Source organism: Mustela erminea, chromosome 7 (assembly GCF_009829155.1).
Source record: "Mustela erminea isolate mMusErm1 chromosome 7, mMusErm1.Pri, whole genome shotgun sequence".
NCBI classification, from domain to species: domain Eukaryota; kingdom Metazoa; phylum Chordata; class Mammalia; order Carnivora; family Mustelidae; genus Mustela; species Mustela erminea.
In genome coordinates, this window is record NC_045620.1 from 615,330 (window position 1) to 631,733 (window position 16,404).

Here is a 16,404-nt window from a genome sequence, read left to right on the forward strand (position 1 = left end):
TGTAGCTACTGACCAGGCACAGAGGCAGGGCGGTGGGAGTCAGGAGTGTGGCCCCTGGGCCGCACCTGTGTGCGCAGTTGTATATGGGGCATAAGCGGCACTCCATCCTCAACATTCTAGATGACGTACAGATTAGACCATTCTGTCTGGAAAAGGCCACATGGCCTCTAACTTTGGAACTAAAAAAGGGCAAACAGCACCGCTGATCCAGCACCATGGACAGGGCTGCTTCACTCGCCAAGTTACTGGGGACAGAGTCTGCTACAAACTGGGCTGATCTTAGTGGACCCCACAGTCCTAGGCAAACGTGGGAAGAGGCTGGATGTGGTCAGGAGAGGCACCTGCAGCCAGCACCGTCCAAGGGAGGCTGCAGAGGGAGGCTTCAGCGAGGTGGGGGCAGGGTGAGGAGTGTCCATGTGGAGTGCGCAGGGGCCTCTCCATGACTGAGGAAAGAGTCCTCTGGCTTCCCAGAAGAAGATTCCAGAATGACACCCCCACCACACACACACAACCATGGCTCCCTGGCTAGCGGAGGCAACCTCTGCCTACCCCCACTCAAGAGGACACCTTGCCATCTGTGTCCAGAACCTACCCTCCTTTGTTCTGGACTATGGCACCAGTGTCCACTCTGGGCTCAGGTCTCTGTCTTGCCCTGGGGGTCATCCTTCCAGGTCCTTTCTGGGGTCTGCAGAAGGAAGTCGAGGCCCCTTGGGGTGAGTCTCTCAGGTCTCACCTCTCTGACCACCTCTGCCCCTCCCCCTGCTTCAGGGGCCTCTGTTCCTCCCTTCCGGGACTCCTCCAAGGTCCAGTTCAGGCCCTCTCTTAGGAAGTCTCCCCAGATGCCTCCCTCTACACTCAGGGACCTGGGTCTAAGGGGTCCTCATAACTGGCCCACTTAGAGGCCAAGCACATAAGGTCCCAGTGGGCTGGGCCTTAGCAGAGGTTCTACTAAGGGCCGGTGCCCATTCCTACGTCCTGCTCCTAGGTGTCCAGTCCAGAGGTCCAGCTGGTAGGAATCCAGCTGGGGCCAGGCGCTGGCAGAGCTTTGGGATCCAAGGGAGAGCTGGGGGCCGCTCAGGCGCTGCGCCTGTCTTAGCAGAGAACGGCCAGGGGGCCGGATTCCCTGGTCAGGACACGCGGGGCTGCGGGAAGGGGCGCCCGGCGGTCGCCGGTGGCAAGAGGCCCGGAGCAGCCCATGCTCTTCGTCTTCGTCTGCTCTCTGCCGTGTTCCCTCCCCTCCCCTTCCCGCGGCCGGCGCGGCGTCGCAGGGGTTAATGGGGGCGGGGCGAGGCGGCGGGCGGAGCCAGGTGGCCGCAGCGTCCCCGCGCGCGGCCGGGGCCGGCAGGAGCGCGGAGCCGCCGCCGCTGCCGCCTCGGCCATGCGGCTCCCGGGCCGGGGGCCTGGGCTCGGGCCCGCGCCGCCCCTCGCGCGTCTCCCCCGCTGAGCCCGCGCCCGGCCGGGGCGCCGCCGGCACCATGGTGCAGAAGTCGCGCAACGGCGGCGTGTACCCCGGCCCGAGCGGGGAGAAGAAGCTCAAGGTGGGCTTCGTGGGCTTGGACCCCGGCGCGCCCGACTCCACCCGGGACGGCGCGCTGCTCATCGCCGGCTCCGAGGCTCCCAAGCGCGGCAGCATCCTGAGCAAGCCGCGCGCGGGAGGCGCGGGCGCCGGGAAGCCCCCGAAGCGCAACGCCTTCTACCGCAAGCTGCAGAATTTCCTGTACAACGTGCTGGAGCGGCCGCGCGGCTGGGCGTTCATCTACCACGCCTACGTGTGAGTGCGGCGGCCGGCGGGGGCGCGGGGCGCGGGGCGCGGGGCGCGGGGGCGCGGGGCGCGCGGCGGGCTGGCGGGGTGGGGGGGCTGTGCGTCCGAGCGCCCGCGTCGCTCACGCCCGCGCCCGGGTCTGAGTCCGGGGAACCGCGTTCCTTGGCCAGAGCGAAGGGCGGAGATGCTAGTGCGGATCGGAAGGAGTTCTGGGGCCCGGGGCGTCCCGGCCGGGGTGGGGGCGCCGTCCCCCCACCAGCAGCGGCCTGCTTGGGTTACATCAGCCCCTCCCCCGCAGCATGGGGGATGTGCGGCGCCCCAGCCTCTCCTCCTCGGCCCGAGGCCCCTCCCCACGGCCGCTGCGCCGAACAAAGGGCCAGCCGGGAGGGAGGGTGGCGCTGCCAGTCCTGCCACCGTCTCTGGACTCCTCGAGGCCCCCTCTGGTCTGGCACCCCCCCACCTCCGCCCCAGGGAGGGGGCAAAGGGGTGGGGGCAGGGCCTGGCTTACCAGGCCTCAACCCCCAAGCCGCTCACTCTGCACCAAGGGTGAGCTTCTGGGTTGCAGGAATGGGGGTAGGGGCTGCCTTAATATTACACCCCCACCCCCCAGCCCAGGGCTCGGGGCTGCTGGCTGTCTTGACCGCGGTGCCTGCGTTCATCTTTGGCCCAAAGTGCATCATCCCTCACTCTCCCCTGCACCCAGCTCAGCCCTGACCCCTCTGTGCGGCTGCGAGCCGGAGGAGCAGGGAGATGCCCATTCTGGGCTCCGGATGACGCCCCAGAGGGGGGTTCTGTCCTGAGCCCGCCAGGCCTGGCCCTATGCAGGGAACGCCTGGCTCCCTGGGCAGGGGCAGTGGCCTCAGGCCCACGCCATGTGCACATGAGTGTTCGTGGGTGGCATGTTTGGGCAGGAGTTGCTGTGTGTGGCCTGTGCCGGGGCGTGCAGTCTCTGAGCGGACGGGCACTAACCTCCCACCCCAGCTAGACGGGGGCCGGAACTCGGCCATTTTGTATGAAAGCGGCATTTTGGGATGGGAGTGAGGATCGGATTCTGGGAAACCATCTCCAGCCACGTGCCCCCCGGGATGACAGGGTGTGTGCCCATGGACCTGTGCGTGTGTGCTCTGGACTGACCCTCCATGGGTCCAGGGGCTAGGGGAGAAGACCCCGGGGGGGAAATGCTTGGCTGCTGGTGGGATGCTATCCTGCGGGGAGACCCCAGCCCTGGCAGGTGCCGGCGCTGAGTCACCGTGGGAGGCAGGGGCTTCCCTGGCGCCGTGAGCCATGAGCATCCTCCCCACCCCCTCCCCAGTAGGCCGACTTGTGCCCTTCCCATGTAGGCATGCTCAGGCGTGCTGTTCATCTTTGGAAGAGCCCTGCGTCTCCTCACCAGTGGCCCTCCTGTCACCACCTTCCTGCCTGCCTGCTGGGACTGGGTCTGGGCAGCCAGGTCCCCCCCACCCTCACCTCCGGTATGAGGTCAGAGCCCACCCCACAGCCCAGCAGCTAGGCACCCCTCTCCGACCTGTGGTATGGCTGCTGGAAGGTTTGCTTGCCTTGGCCCCGCAAGTCCCTGGCCGACAGGACAACCTAGGGTCCTGTGTGTGTGGTCCTGTCTTCAGCCCCGAGTGGCTCCTCCTGCCTGGGCCCTGAAGTGGCCATTCCCTCTGTGCCCCCTCAGAGCTGCAGCCTCCAGACCGGGACGCCACGGGAGAGAAGTCCGGGTCAGGCTGCTGCTCCCCTGCGTGCGTGTGTCCGTCTGTGTGTCCGTGAGCCAGGACAGGCAGGCCTGTAGCATGTGGGGGCCCTCCCGCCTGCTCGGCCCCTCCCTGGCTTCCCCACCAAGGTCACAGGATGCCTTGAGCTTCCTTTGCCCCCAGCTCACTGGCAGGGGGACCTTTTCTGGGGAGTGGGGGGGGGCAGGAGGGGCCCAGACATGGTAGAAGCGGCCGGGTCAGGCACTGAAGTCTAGTCCGGAATCTGCAGGCCCCAGTCTTCGCTCAGGACGGTGGGTGCCTGCTTCTTACCCCCAGGGGTTGTGGAGATGGGCTGCGTGGGGCAGCTGCTGTCCCAGGGCTGGCTGGGGACTGCCCCTGAACGGCTGCCACTGTTGTTCATTGCCCGTCCCCTGGGGCCCCAGGCGTGGAATTCTCCACCGTGCCCAGGCCCAGCCCGACCCCCAATCAGGACGCCCTCACCGCCCCGTTGTTGGTCTCCTGCCCAAGGCTGCGGCCACCCTGGGATCCCCTTGCCTAGCGTGGACTGGCCCGTGTGTGTGCATCATTTGGCTTGTTGGATTCATTCATCAGATGAAGATCAAGGCCCCCTTCCCTGCCTGGTGCTGAGCTGGGCCTGAGGAAGCCCGTGGAGGGCAGGGACACGGCCCTTACCATCTGTCCTGGCTGAAAGGGGGTCCCCAGGGCTGGGGCAACTCCGAGCCCTCCTGGGCCACCGTTCTACACTTTTGCCACCAAAGCCTGGCTTCTGGGAGCTGGAGGTGGGCCAACCCCTCTGGGCGCCCAAGGCTGTCCTGTGGTTCCGCGTTCCCCGCCGACTTCCCCGCCGACCCTCTGTGGGAAGCACTTTCTCTGAGGACCTGCCTCTGATAGTGGAGCCACGGAGCCACGTCGGCCGTCACTCCTTCCCGGTGTGAGCTTCTGGAGAAAGCAGCCTTCCCTGAGGAAGGAGGGATCCCACGCCGGGAAGTGTGGACCTGCCTGGGTGGGAAACAGCTCGGACCTGCCCCTCCCAGCTCTGAGTTCCCTGAAGGGTCCCTTCCTCTGCCTCTGTCTGGGTGGGAAGACCCTGCCCCGTGGGACGGTTCACCCCGATTCGGGTGGGCAGCCCAAGCCGCACATGGACCCTGGGGGCGGTCGCTGGGGCCCCGGGTGGGAGGACCCGCACGCGTCGTCAGCACCGGATGGGGCCCTGCCCTGAGGAGCTGGGCCGTGTCGGGTGGGGAAGGGTCCGGCTCAGGAGACCCTCCTGCTGCCCCTCACACTTCAGGCCAGAGTCTCAGGCTTGAGGATCTGTGCACCCTGAGAGTGGGGGCATCTGTGGGTAGGGGATTTTCTGGGTCAGAGCTCTGGAGTTTTCATGAGTTTCTCAGAGGGAACGTGAGCCACAGGAAAGGCCTAGGCCTCCCTGTCGGGGTTGTGGTGCGGGCAGGTCCACGGGGGACCCCCTGGATCGGGTGTGACTCCATGCTTGAGGGGAGCTGAGGCCAGTTCCTGCTTTGAGGGTCTCCTCTCCGCGGGGTTTCTCTGTGGCTAAATGTGGGAGTGGAAACGTGCCCGCTGCTCAGATCTCTGGGAGCCTTGCTGGTGGGGACACTGAGGCCAGGCAGGGTTGAGTGAGCTCCGGCACTGTCCCGCTCCAGCTGAAAGGGGTCTCTGCCTTGGAGAGGACAGTGCGGCCCGCATGACCTTTCTGACTTCGGAAAGCCACTTTGAGTTGCTGGTATGAAACTGTGTTTAAAACACGCCGAGGAGGGCTGAGCGTGTGGGGGCCGGGCTGAGCGTGTGGGGGCCGGGCTGAGCGCGGAGGCCGGGCTCACCGGGCAGCTCGCTCTTTGTGATTCCTTCCACCAAGCCCTCCCAGTCCTCACGTGGCCCCCGCCTCAGGGTTTTCTGTGCCGGGGCTGCTGGGCCCAGTGTGATCTCCTGCTACACGTCAGCCGGCCGCGGTCCGGGGTCCCAGGCTCTGCTGCCATCCCCTGCATGGCCTTGGCTGACCCAAGTGGGGTCACACTCTTGGCCTGCGCAGGCTGCCTGCTGCTCCTTCTCGCTTGTCTGTCGCCAGTGGGCCACCTGGGGTCGGGTGGGGGGAGGTGGAGCCTCGGCCCTCAGCCTTGGCCCCGAGTGTTGGACGCTCTGTTCCTTGGTCTGACTGCATTTGAGGGTCGAGTGCGGCCCAGCGAGGTGGCTGGGTCCCTCTTCTGCTGACGGAGCATTCTGTTCCCAGAAGGAGACGGAGGTCTGCGTGGTTCTGTTCTCATCTGCCTTCAAGTCGCAGAGCTCCGTCCTTGGGGATGGAGTGTCCACCGAGAGCTGGAGAATCTTACAGAAATTTCCCTAAAGGTGGGAACTCCAGGAGGGTCGTGTTATCCGGAGGGGCCATCCTCACTGGCCTGGGGACCTCAGGCTCCTTGCAGGATTCCCCGCCCTCACCAAGTAGTTTCAGCGGAGATCGGACTGTGACAGCACAGTCCCATCTAAGCATGGTGTCCTCTGGGTCAGCTGCTAGGCTGTGGAGTCCACCACGCTCCTGGGTCCACAGCCCGATGGGGTGGACAGGAAGCTTGGTGCTTGTCAGTTTCCCGGGCCGGAGCAGAAAGACTCTCGGATTTATCAGACATCCGTACAAGCCAAAAATTCCAACTCTGGAGACTTGGGGGGAGGGGACTGGTGACGTGGGCACTGCTGTGCGTTGGGGACCCTCAGACCCCAGGTGCCCGTGGCGGGAGGTCCAGCTCCGGTTCTGACAAGACATAAGCCCCAGCGCGTCTTCGAAGAAGCAGATTCCGTCCAGACGTGGTGGAGGGTTTCACAGGGGCGTTTCACAGGTCGTTCAGTTTATCTGACCGGCACGCAGGTCTTGGCAGTGCCTCTGTGCATGGCCGTCACCCAGCGGGCATCTTCGGTCCCTGCTAGTGAGAGCCACGGGGCGAGCCTCAAGAGTGGGCTCCCTAACTGACCCGTGGAAGGAATGGGGCCGGGGGGACTGAGCTCCTTGGGGCATTTCATGGAAGACACCAGCAGGGTCTTGGGTGTGGGGAGGGCAGGCCCCTCAGGGGAGAACTTCTCTGCAGGACTGGGGGTCACACAGCATGGTTCTGTGGCCTCTGAGTGTCCACGGGGCCTTGGATAGGGCGGGCGGGCGGGGCCGGGGCCGAGGCCTGGGGTTCAGGCCCTGTCCTGTTCAAAGGCTCAGGATGCTGCTGCTGTTGGAAAGCCAAAGCTTTGAGGGACGTTGGTGCCCGACCTCCGGCTATTGGAGATTGCCGGCTGCCCTGCACATGTCCCCGTTAAATATTCTCGGGTACAAAATTAGCATCATTCCTGGACGGACGTGGCTGGGTGCACGTGTTAGGCCACCTAGCCTCAATTCCCACCGCCTGTCAGGCACGTCACTTACGTGGCATGACGCTATCCGGTGGAGATGGTTCAGAGGGTGTGTTGGGTGAGGGACCATGAGTGGTGGAGACCCCCGGCTCTGGGCCAGCCTGACTGGGCTCCTGTCTCCACCGCCGGCCCCAGACCCTGGACCCCAAGTTTCCTTGTCTGTAACGTGGGCTGATAACTGTGTTCACTTTCTGCGAGTCGTCGCCAGAGCTCGGTGTGTGTGACGCTCCCAGAGCTCCTGGGTGATACTCTTGTCTCTGTAGCCGTGGCTCAGCCAAGTGAAGATCCGTGTCTGGCACGGAGGCTGGACAACCAGGCGGACGGAGGTTGGCCTGTCCTGAACGGCTCCCGTGGCCTCCCGCCCCTCAGCCCAGCCGTGGAAGCCTGCAGTCCCATCGGCCGGTGGCTGGGCCTGCATCAAGAGGTTTGTGGCTGCTGACAATGAGGCCACACTTCAAGACGCAAGGTCCCTCTGGCACTTTGGATGCTGCTTTGTGTGTCTGTCCTGAGGGATTGGTCACTCTCCTGAAGGAATTTGCGGCTCTGCGGCCGCCTGGGTCTCCGGACACGCCTTCCCGCTCGCAGCGGAACGGCCACATTCCCCACACCCTGAGCCTCCAAACACGGAGGCAACAACGTGCCCAGCTTGCGGGCTGGTTGTACTAATGGGGTTCCCAAGGCCGCTGGCCTCTGCCTGGGTGTCCTGACCAGCCCCCGCTGTCCTCAGCCAAGTCACGTGGGGACCACAGTCAACGCAGGCCCCTCGGCGGAGCCCAGCCCTGGCTGCACTGTCCGCAGAGGGTGGGCGCCGCTGCCGGGCTCGGCAGCTCTCCTTGCAAGCCTGGAGCTCCGCGGTGCTTTCCCACAGCTCCGGCTGCCTCTTAGAACGGCGCCTCCTTGGTGGCCGTGCCCCAGCCATCGCGGGAGGAGGAAGTGCGTCGTTTGCCATGGCTGTGTGGCACCTGTCCGCCCACCCAGAGAGGCTGGAGCAGCCCAGCGGAATCCGGGGTGTGAGAAGACCTGAGGTCGTCCCTAGAGATCGGCATCTTCTGGGCTGGGGGAGGGTTTGGAACCAAGCCCTTGCTCTGGGAATGACTCAGTTTTGCGCCTTGGACCCTGGGCGCCACACTCTGGAGGGGTGCTGCATCCCGCTGACCATTCCTCAGTGCCCTTCCCCCGCTGCGGGTGGCCTAGCAGTGGCCCTGACGCGAGCATGCGGTCCTCGATGACTTCCTGTGGAGGAGTGAGCGCCTAGGAGGGGGCCAGGGGCAGACTCGGCCTTCCCTAAAGCCTGCCTCTTCCTCATGCCAATTTAAAACGCTGTGGCGAGGGGTGCCTGGGTAGCTCTGTCGGCTCTTGGTCTCAACTCGGGTCCTGATTAGGGTTCGGCCGTGAGTTCAGGCTGCACGTTGGACTCCATGCTGGGTGTGAAGAAAGAAGTCACGACCGGAGTCGGAGGGGCGGCGGCGCAGGGCTGGTCAGCAAACGGACTTGCCTGGAGTTGGGAGGAGGGGGGCTAGGCTTCTGTGGTTTGAAGCTGGTCTAGATGATGCTTCTAATCCATCCGGGCCGGGGCCGATGCGCCTGGGACGGCAGGGCCCCTGGATGGGGAGTGCTCTGGCTGAGCTGAGACCTGCCTTCCAGAGGTTCTGTCAGACCCAAGGCCTCCCAGGGGCAACTGGACGGTCAGTGTTTCCAGAAGAATAAGGTGTTTCCTTTTTTTTTTTTTTTTAAGATTTCATTTATTTATTTGACAGAGAGACAGAGCAAGAGAGGGAACACAAGCGGGGGGAGGGGAGAGGGAGAAGCAGGCTTCCCAGGACCCTGGGATCATGACCTGAGCTGAAGGCAGACGCTAAACGACGGAGCCACCCAGGCGCCCTGAATGAGGTGCTTCTAGCACGAGTAGCTCTGAGTGGGTTTGCGTGGCAGTGTGCCGGGCTGGGTCCTTGTTGGGGGCCCGTGGGGACGAGGCTGGGAACACATGGTGGGACCAAGGGCCCGGATCGTCACCGGCCGGCGCTGTCTGCGGGTCTGAGCGCTGGCCGAGCCCTGCTGTGCACCTGGCCTCACCCTGTCCTGGTGGAGGGGAAGGTGGCACTTGGGGTGGGGACGCAGGACCCCATGTGGAGTTGAAGCCAATGTTTTCTCCTTCCTCCTGGGCCCTGGTTAGGGTGGGTCATGAAAGTGGTCATGTCTTGGGAAGGAGGTCTTCTAACCTTCCTTGAGTCTCGGACAGTGAGCGTGGATGGGGACAGGGTTGTTCTCAGGCTCTTCCCACACCTGCTGTCCGTCGGCCCCCTGATGCTGAGGTCAGGATCCCTGGGGAGCGGTCCTGGGCACGAGGCCACTCGGGGACAAGTGGGGCAGCCAGGATTCAGGCCGAGCTGGTACTAAGCTACGGGGACCGTGGCTTCTCTAGCAGCCTCCACATGTGGTCCGGGGACTCCTGCTCCTGGGGGAGACCTGTCCTTGGAGGGCTCCGGCTCCTCCCCACATCCCACTGCTTAGCCTCTGGGCTTGGCCGAGGGGAGGAAGTGCTGGGGGGGGGGGTTGGACAGGGCCCTGCCTTTTCTGGCCACTCTGTGCAGAGGCCATGAGGGTTGGGGCCATGGCAGCTGCTTTGGGGGAAGTGGGGGTGGGGGAGGGTGTGTTCCAGGCAGCCCAGAGTCTGACCATGCCTGCATGATGTGCTCTAGGGAGGGCTGTGTCATTAGGCTCTGCCCATCACCCGGCTTGAATAAAATCAGGTTTCTAATCCTTTGGATTCCTTGGAATAATTCTGTCACTGTACAGAAAGTCCTAATGGGAACCGTTGGGCACAGTGTCCCCAGATATCCGTCAGTCACCCGTGATGGTGGCAGGCTGACAGCTCGCGGTGAAGCTGGCCATGAGGCGTCCTCCTCGACGGCTCCCTGGCGTGTGCAGAGAGCCGCTGTCCCCCCACCCCCACGAGGTCCCCCCCCAGGGCTCGTCTGGTTTTCTTTTTCCTTCCATGGAACTCGAGAGCTTAGAACACCCGACTTTGCTTTTCCATTCAGGCTTGGAAAAAATATTTGAAGGGTCCACAGGAGGAAAAGACCAGTTTCTCCTGGGACCCCAGGCTGGGGGAGGTGGTGAAGGGCTTCGGGAAGCAGAGAGAGACGCCGGGTCAGCAGAAGCAGGTGCGGGAGTGGAAGGGCTACGGGCCTGGGGGTTTCGAAGCGTGTTCACCACAGAAGCAGAGCTTCAGTGAGCCTCCTACGGGGGGGCCGGGCCTGACCTGGCCGTTTCTCGTGCGCAGAAAGGCAGAGCAGGGAAGTGGGAGCCTTTGGGAGTGGGAGGCCCCAGGCAGGGGACGTGGGAGCGGGCGCTGGCCATGGTTCTGAACGTGAGCCCGGGCTGGGCTCCTCAAGGACCCCAGCCAAGGCCGAGCAGCTGGCCGGCGCGGGGGAAGGCGCTGGGCGGCCCCTCCCTGGACCGCGGGCGTCCATCTCCAGCTGCCGGTGGAGGTGCTGCTGCTGCTGCTTCCGTCTCCAGCTGCCGGCGGTCCGAGGTGCTTTCCGCCGTTAGTGTTCTCGCTGGCACATCCAGGACCGTCCTCTCTGACGTGCGTGGTTTAATTAGCTGAAAGCCAGTTCCCATGGCAGGGCCCGGAATCAGGGTCTTCCTTGCGGGCGGCCCAGGCTGAGCTTCTGAAAGCAGCCCTTGGGTGTGGTGTGTGATCTTCTCTGCTGACAGAAATGCGACGCACCCATTGTAGGACGTCGGGAAGACGCTGACAAGCGCAGGAAGTCCTGTTTGTGTCCCTGGTTTATTGTCAAGCATCTGTGCCCATCTCGGCGTTTTTTAAACAAGATAGGGTGCAGGCTTCTATCATCCTTTCCTGCGTTCACGATGTACTGTGGCATGTTCCTGTGTTCGGCGAAGTGTGGGGCTTTGTCTCTGAGAAGAGTGAGCGGGGTGGGGCGTGAGGGACAAGGGCCTGTGTCTGACTCCTCTCACCTTGTGCCCTCGGTGGCTTGAGGCCCGGGAGGAGACAGCGGCTGTGGGCTCTGACCTGGAGAGTGGACCCCAAGCACATGCCCTGTGGTCACCCGGGTGGAGAGAGACCGGGACTGGCCAAGGAGGGGTTGTGATAAAATTAGGTCCTCCCTGTGGGTGAGCCCTCTGTCCCTGGAGGCGTGGGAGTGGCGTCCAAGAAAACGCTCCCTAGGCCTGTTTTTAGGGGACCATATGGCAGAGCTATGAGCCCAGGAGCATGGGGGGTGGGCCAGCCCAGCAGCCAGGGGGACGGTCTCCAGGGAGGGTCTGGGGGAGACTGACGGGGCTGCAGCCTAGCTGTCCCATCAAGCTCTGGGGGGGCAGCCGGGTAGGCGACCCTGAGCCCCTGAGTGTTCCCGGGCTCGTTTCCTGGGACGTGGTCCCCCAACCCCACTGTTGAGCACCTTTCCCCCAAAAGCTGATGTCTCCCGCAGATGAGGTCTTGCTAACTAGGTCCGGTTCCCAGAGCTCACAGCACAGCCGTGTGGCCTCCAGGGCCCCCCCCGCCCCGCTCCCGCCCCGGGCTTCCCTGGGGTTGTGCGGACGGGCTGTTCTTCCCAGTCTTCGGCTGTTCCTTGTGGGCCTCCTGTTCCAGGAGGTGCGTCGGCCCGCTGTGCTTCCCATGCGGCTGGGCTCCTCAGAGAGTGCCGCGCCCCTCCCGGTCTCAGGACCCCCACGCTCTGCCTTTGGAAGCCCGCTGAGTCACTCTGGGACACAGGCCTGCTGTCGACGGGCCCTGCTTGAGCCCAGGCTCCGGTCCTTTCCAGCAGTGTTCGGACACCGCACAGTTTGCACCACGAACCTTGTCTGGGTGGGGCTGTGAGCCGCTTTCCGGCCGGTCCGACCTCAGGAAGGCTGTGTTGGCCACCATGGGCCGGGAAGCCTGCCCCACCCCCGTGTGTGGGTTCTGGCTGTGTAGTCAGGGGCCAGCTGAGCTGAGCAGGGGAGGTGGTCTTGGAGGGTACTAGCATAGCAGGGCTGGGCAGCCTGTCAGAAACCACAGATGAGGAGGAGGCGGCCCCATGATGGATGTGCAAGCAGAAAAGAGATTCAGGCCGTCAGAACGGTGCATGCAAAGTCCCTGGGGTCAGGAAGCTGGCTTGGGAAGGCTGAGAAATCGGCAGGAGAGTGTGCTTCCTATAGTCTCGGTGGGGCGTTGGGTGTCCCTGTGAACATGGGGCTTCTGATAGGTGAATGGCTAGGGAGAGATGCAGGGATCTGACTGGCTTAGCTCTCAGTCCTGAGAGAGTCCATGGCCAAGGCCTTGTAGGGACTGGCCATCCTGGGGGGCTCACTGGCCAGTGGGGGCATCAAGGGGTCTCCTGAGAGACCTTCTTGCCCTGGGTGTTATGAGAGAAAGGGGCATGGGTGTGACAGGCCTGGCTGTGAGATGGCCCTGGGGGCCGGGCGTGGGAGGGGCTGGAGTGGGGTGGGGCAGGCCAAGACTGTTCACGGGGCCTCGAGTGCCGAGCCAGAGGCTGGACCTTCCATGGGGCTGGGGCTTTCTGGGCTGTGGCTCGTCAGGCACGGGCCTCTTATCGATCACTTGTTGAGTGCCAGGCACCGTCCCGAGAGCTCACCTGTCACCTCCCCATGGGCTTTGGCTCAGGTGGGGGGCTGGACTGACTGGCCTGGGGGCTCTGGGGGGAGGCCGCACCCACGGGGGAGCCTCCACTCCAGAAGAGGGTCTCGGGAACCCAGTGATTGTTCATGTCTGGTTCATGCCTGGAGCGGCCGTCAGCAGTCTGGGCTCTCCGTCACGCCTGGAGATTGGAAGTGGCAGTGGGTCCGGGAGGCAGAGCAGTTTATTAGGGGCAAAATTAGATTCCAGGTCCTAATGGACAAGGCAGGCAAGAGTCTCCCGGGGGCCGGGTGGCAAGTCTGGACAGGAGGTCCCGCTGTGGCCTCGTGCGGGCTGGTGTTCTCTCCGCCTGGGCCCTGCCGGGCTTCTGGGCCACCAGCCCCCAGGGAGGCACAGATGTACTGTGGCGAGGGGGAGAGTGTGCTCAGACCCTGAGTGGCCACCGTGAGCGGCTCCAGAGCGTCCGTTTTCCCGCCTGTAGCATGGGCGAGAGCACGTCCTGCCTTCAGTCATGGCCGGCACGTGGTCGCCTCGCTGTGCATGTTAGCCTGAGGGGGGAGGCTTGACCTCGGAGACCCTTCCCCACCTTCCGAGAGCAGCCAGCCAGGGCTGGGGGGCGGTGCTGCGCTCAAGCCTTCTCCTGTCCTTGCCGGTACCGTCAACGTCTGTTTTGTTACGGATGGAAACCAGACTGGAAGCCTCTTCCGTCTCCTGCCTCAGTCTTCGGGGCAGCGACGGCGTCCAGGGTGAGGGCCTGGCCCAGGACGCTTCGCCTGGCCTCTGTGCTGGCCTGTTGACCCCAGGAACGAGATCGCAGGGGCTCTGTCCTGTTTTTCCAGAAACTATGCATTCCGTGCTCTCAGATGGAGTGAGGTGTGGGCGGGGGAGGCGAAGCAGAGGAGTGTCTCCCCCTCGTGCGGGGGCAGGCAGAACTCACCCCTGCGCACACGTGTGCACGCCTGCTCGGTGCCCCCCACGACCGGCAGGCGTGGCTACAGGCTGACCGCCGCGGGGGGCTCGTTGGTGGACCTGAGCCCCTCCGCTCGCTGCCCCCGTCCCTCCGTCAGCACCTGCCTGTTCCGGGCCGCCCCGCACCAGTGCCCCGTACGTCAGAATCCCAGAATCCCAGAATCCCAGAGAGGCCCCTGCCGGCCTCTCTGCTCCCCGCTCAGGCTGTGGCTCAAGTCCCTTCTGACGCGGGCGGAGGTCTCGTCTGCCGCAGGGTGAGCACCGCCCGCTCGCTGCGGGCCTGGGCGGGGCTGGCCGGCACCCAGGCGGCAGAGGGGTTGTCCTCGGCTGCTCCCTCTCCAGGTGGCCCCTTTCCTCGTGGTCGGGTGAGCTCTGTCTGAGGTCCTCCTCACCCCCCGCCTCGTGCCTCCCATCCTGCCCCCCCACCCCCAGCCTGGGGCTGGAGACGGCTGCTGAGATACTTGTCTCCTTGGCAACCGGGGGATTTCACCGTGAGACGCGATCTCAGGCTGTGGCTGCGGGAGGAGAACCACCCGGTCCTGGCACCGGGGACGCCTCCCGCCTCCCTCCTGTCTTCCACGGCAGCCTGGACGGTTCCCAGGCTGGAGGGCTGAGAAGGGCTGCACAGAGCGGCTGCGGGAGGGGCTCCGGCCGCGGGGCCGCAGAGCCCCCCGTCCTCACCAGGAGGAAGCGGACCAGCCATCCTGGGCCGGCAGAGCAAAGATGCCTGTCTAAACTTCTCCTCTTGAGCCGTGTGGGTCCTCCGGGGCCTGGAGGAGTGGGCACTCTGAGCCCACGGTGTGCTCTGAGGGGACCCACGGGGGTGCTGGTGGTGGTCCCTGGGCTCCTCTCCCCACATGTCTCTCGAGGACCGGGATGGGCAGAAGGGTCTCTTCTTGCCTCAGCCATCAGGAGCAGAGACTGAGGGAAAGGCCACGCGAGGCGAGGCGACAACAGGCCCCTTCAGATCCCTGAGAGTCGGCGGGCAGCTCCAGATCTGCCCAGGGCTGCGAGGGGCCCCACCTTCCCTGCAGGAGGATGGCCCCTGTGTCCACGCTAGCCCCTCCCCCAGGATCCCGGGGCTGGACCCACTCGGGTGTCTGCATCGCCGAGGACACTGTGCTCGGGCCCTCGAGCAGCTTCCTGAGCTCAGTTCCCCCATGCGAGGGTGGGTGCGAGTGGGTGGCGGCAGGGGGCTGGCGGGGTCCCTGGTCCCCAAGGCGCCTGCAGACAGGAAGGTGCCTGGAAATAAATGTATCCTCTGTTGTTCAGCTTACGTGCGCTGGGGGTCGGGGAGGTGATCGCCGTTGGGGGCCTCCTCTCCGGAACGGGGGACCCCGTCCTGGCCTGGAGATGGGGCTCGGCCAGCGGGTGGTCGCTCTCCCTGGGGCTCTGCTTGTCTTTGCTGCGGCCTTACGCGCTGCCTGCCTCGCCCGCCCCCTCACGGGTGGGCCGGGCCCACCTCTTCCCAAGCGCGCACCCCGGCGCCTGCGGGGGCCGTCCGTTCTAGAACCTCCGGTGCAGGGCGGCCGCTGTCAGAGTTGGCTCCGCTCCCCTGGCTGAGAGGGACCTTCCCAGAGTTCACGCTTCCCTGAGGGTGACTCTGCAGCTCCCCATCACGGCCTGCTGGGAAGGCAGCCTGTCCACGGAGCACGGCCAGGCCGTTCCGGAATGTTCCAGGGTGCCGGTCAGAGCCGCCCACAGGAAGCTGGGCACACAAGCCCTGGTCGCCTTGGGCCCGGGGCTTTCTCTCCTTCACTTCAGGGGAACGTTTTCTGACAGCGCGCGTCTGTGCGTGGAGGCCGCCCGCCCGCACACGGGTGACGGCGACGCCAGGCGCCCCCTGCCCCGTTTTCCCATCTGGTCAGACGTGCCCCCTGCCGGGTCCCAGAGCCCGCCGTCTTCCCCATCTCTGGGCCGCCCCACGCGCTCTTCCCTTCTCCCCTCTCGGCCCGCCCATTCCTCTTCACCTTCGTGGACACCTCCTCAGGGAGGCCTGCCAGATTGCACGTCTCCCTGGGCTCCCTGCACCTCTGCACCGAGCCAAGCTGAGTCGGGTGCCCTTCCTGCCGTGGGTGATAGGTTCAGCCCCTGCCATCAGCCAGGCCTCCAGGGTCCTGACCCAGAACCTGGGAACCTCCACGTCCCCTGTCCTGGGCAGGTCCTCCCTGCGCGGGCGCCACCTCCCCGCCACTGACTGACTTGGGAGAAGACCCCAGCAGGCAGAGGGTTACAAATACATACCTACAGCACATGAGCTATCTGGACGTTTTCTCCAGGGCTCAGTTAATTGAATAAATTGTCTAATGAAAGGAAATTAATTGTGGTTTTGAAATGTGACTGTTTTTTCGCTCGTGTCGTATCTGGCTGGCGGGTGCTGGCCTTGCCTTCTTTATCTGCGGGGAGTGCGCCGGGACCCCCTCCCCAGCCACGCTCCCAGGGAGGGTCTCTGGGGTGCATGGGGCAGGACTGCCCGAGGTGCCCCAGGATGGGGCTGAGGCTCAGAGCTGCTGGGGCAGCCCAGTTAGTGCGCCAGCAGGACACGGGCGGACCCAGCGGGGGCGGGCCTGGGTTAGCGTCCAAGCGGCTGGGCTCGGGTCGGACGGCGTGGGGGCCTCCTCCTGGGAGCCTGGTGGTCTTGATTCCTGGGGCGTCCAGGGAGGTGCTTGGTGTGTGGACCCCTGTCTAGCTCCCCACACCGTGTGCTTTGTGCTCTGGCCCCTGGCCTCAGGCACTCTGCTCTCTCAGACCCCAGGCTCACACTGTCCCCTTCAGCTGGACACCCTGGCTGCTCTGTTGGACGGGGCCTTGGCGTCTGCGTTAGCTGCATGGTGTTTCCCGGCACCACTTACTGGGAACAGCGGGCCCTCTCTGCCCCCGCCATGCACAGCCAGGACCCAGCTCTGGCAGCCAAGGCCCTGGGCGGGTGTTCGTGAAGGACCGTG

At 64.8% G+C, this 16,404-nt stretch overlaps 1 protein-coding gene across 17 annotated transcripts in view; it reads left to right on the forward strand.

Annotated features, from left to right (window-relative positions):
- Positions 1 to 1,327: 1,327 nt before the first annotated feature.
- KCNQ2 (potassium voltage-gated channel subfamily Q member 2) overlaps positions 1,328 to 16,404 on the forward strand; it is a 51,894-nt gene continuing 36,817 nt past the window's right edge. For 7 of the 17 annotated variants that reach the window (XM_032353504.1, XM_032353505.1, XM_032353508.1 and 4 more), the window contains exon 1: positions 1,330 to 1,771. In XM_032353504.1, the coding sequence (XP_032209395.1) occupies positions 1,476 to 1,771 (296 nt within the window). In that variant the 5' untranslated portion in view covers positions 1,330 to 1,475. Of the gene's footprint in view, positions 1,772 to 16,404 lie in introns of all 17 variants that reach the window. The other 10 variants (XM_032353506.1, XM_032353509.1, XM_032353513.1 and 7 more) reach the window with 4 other exon arrangements.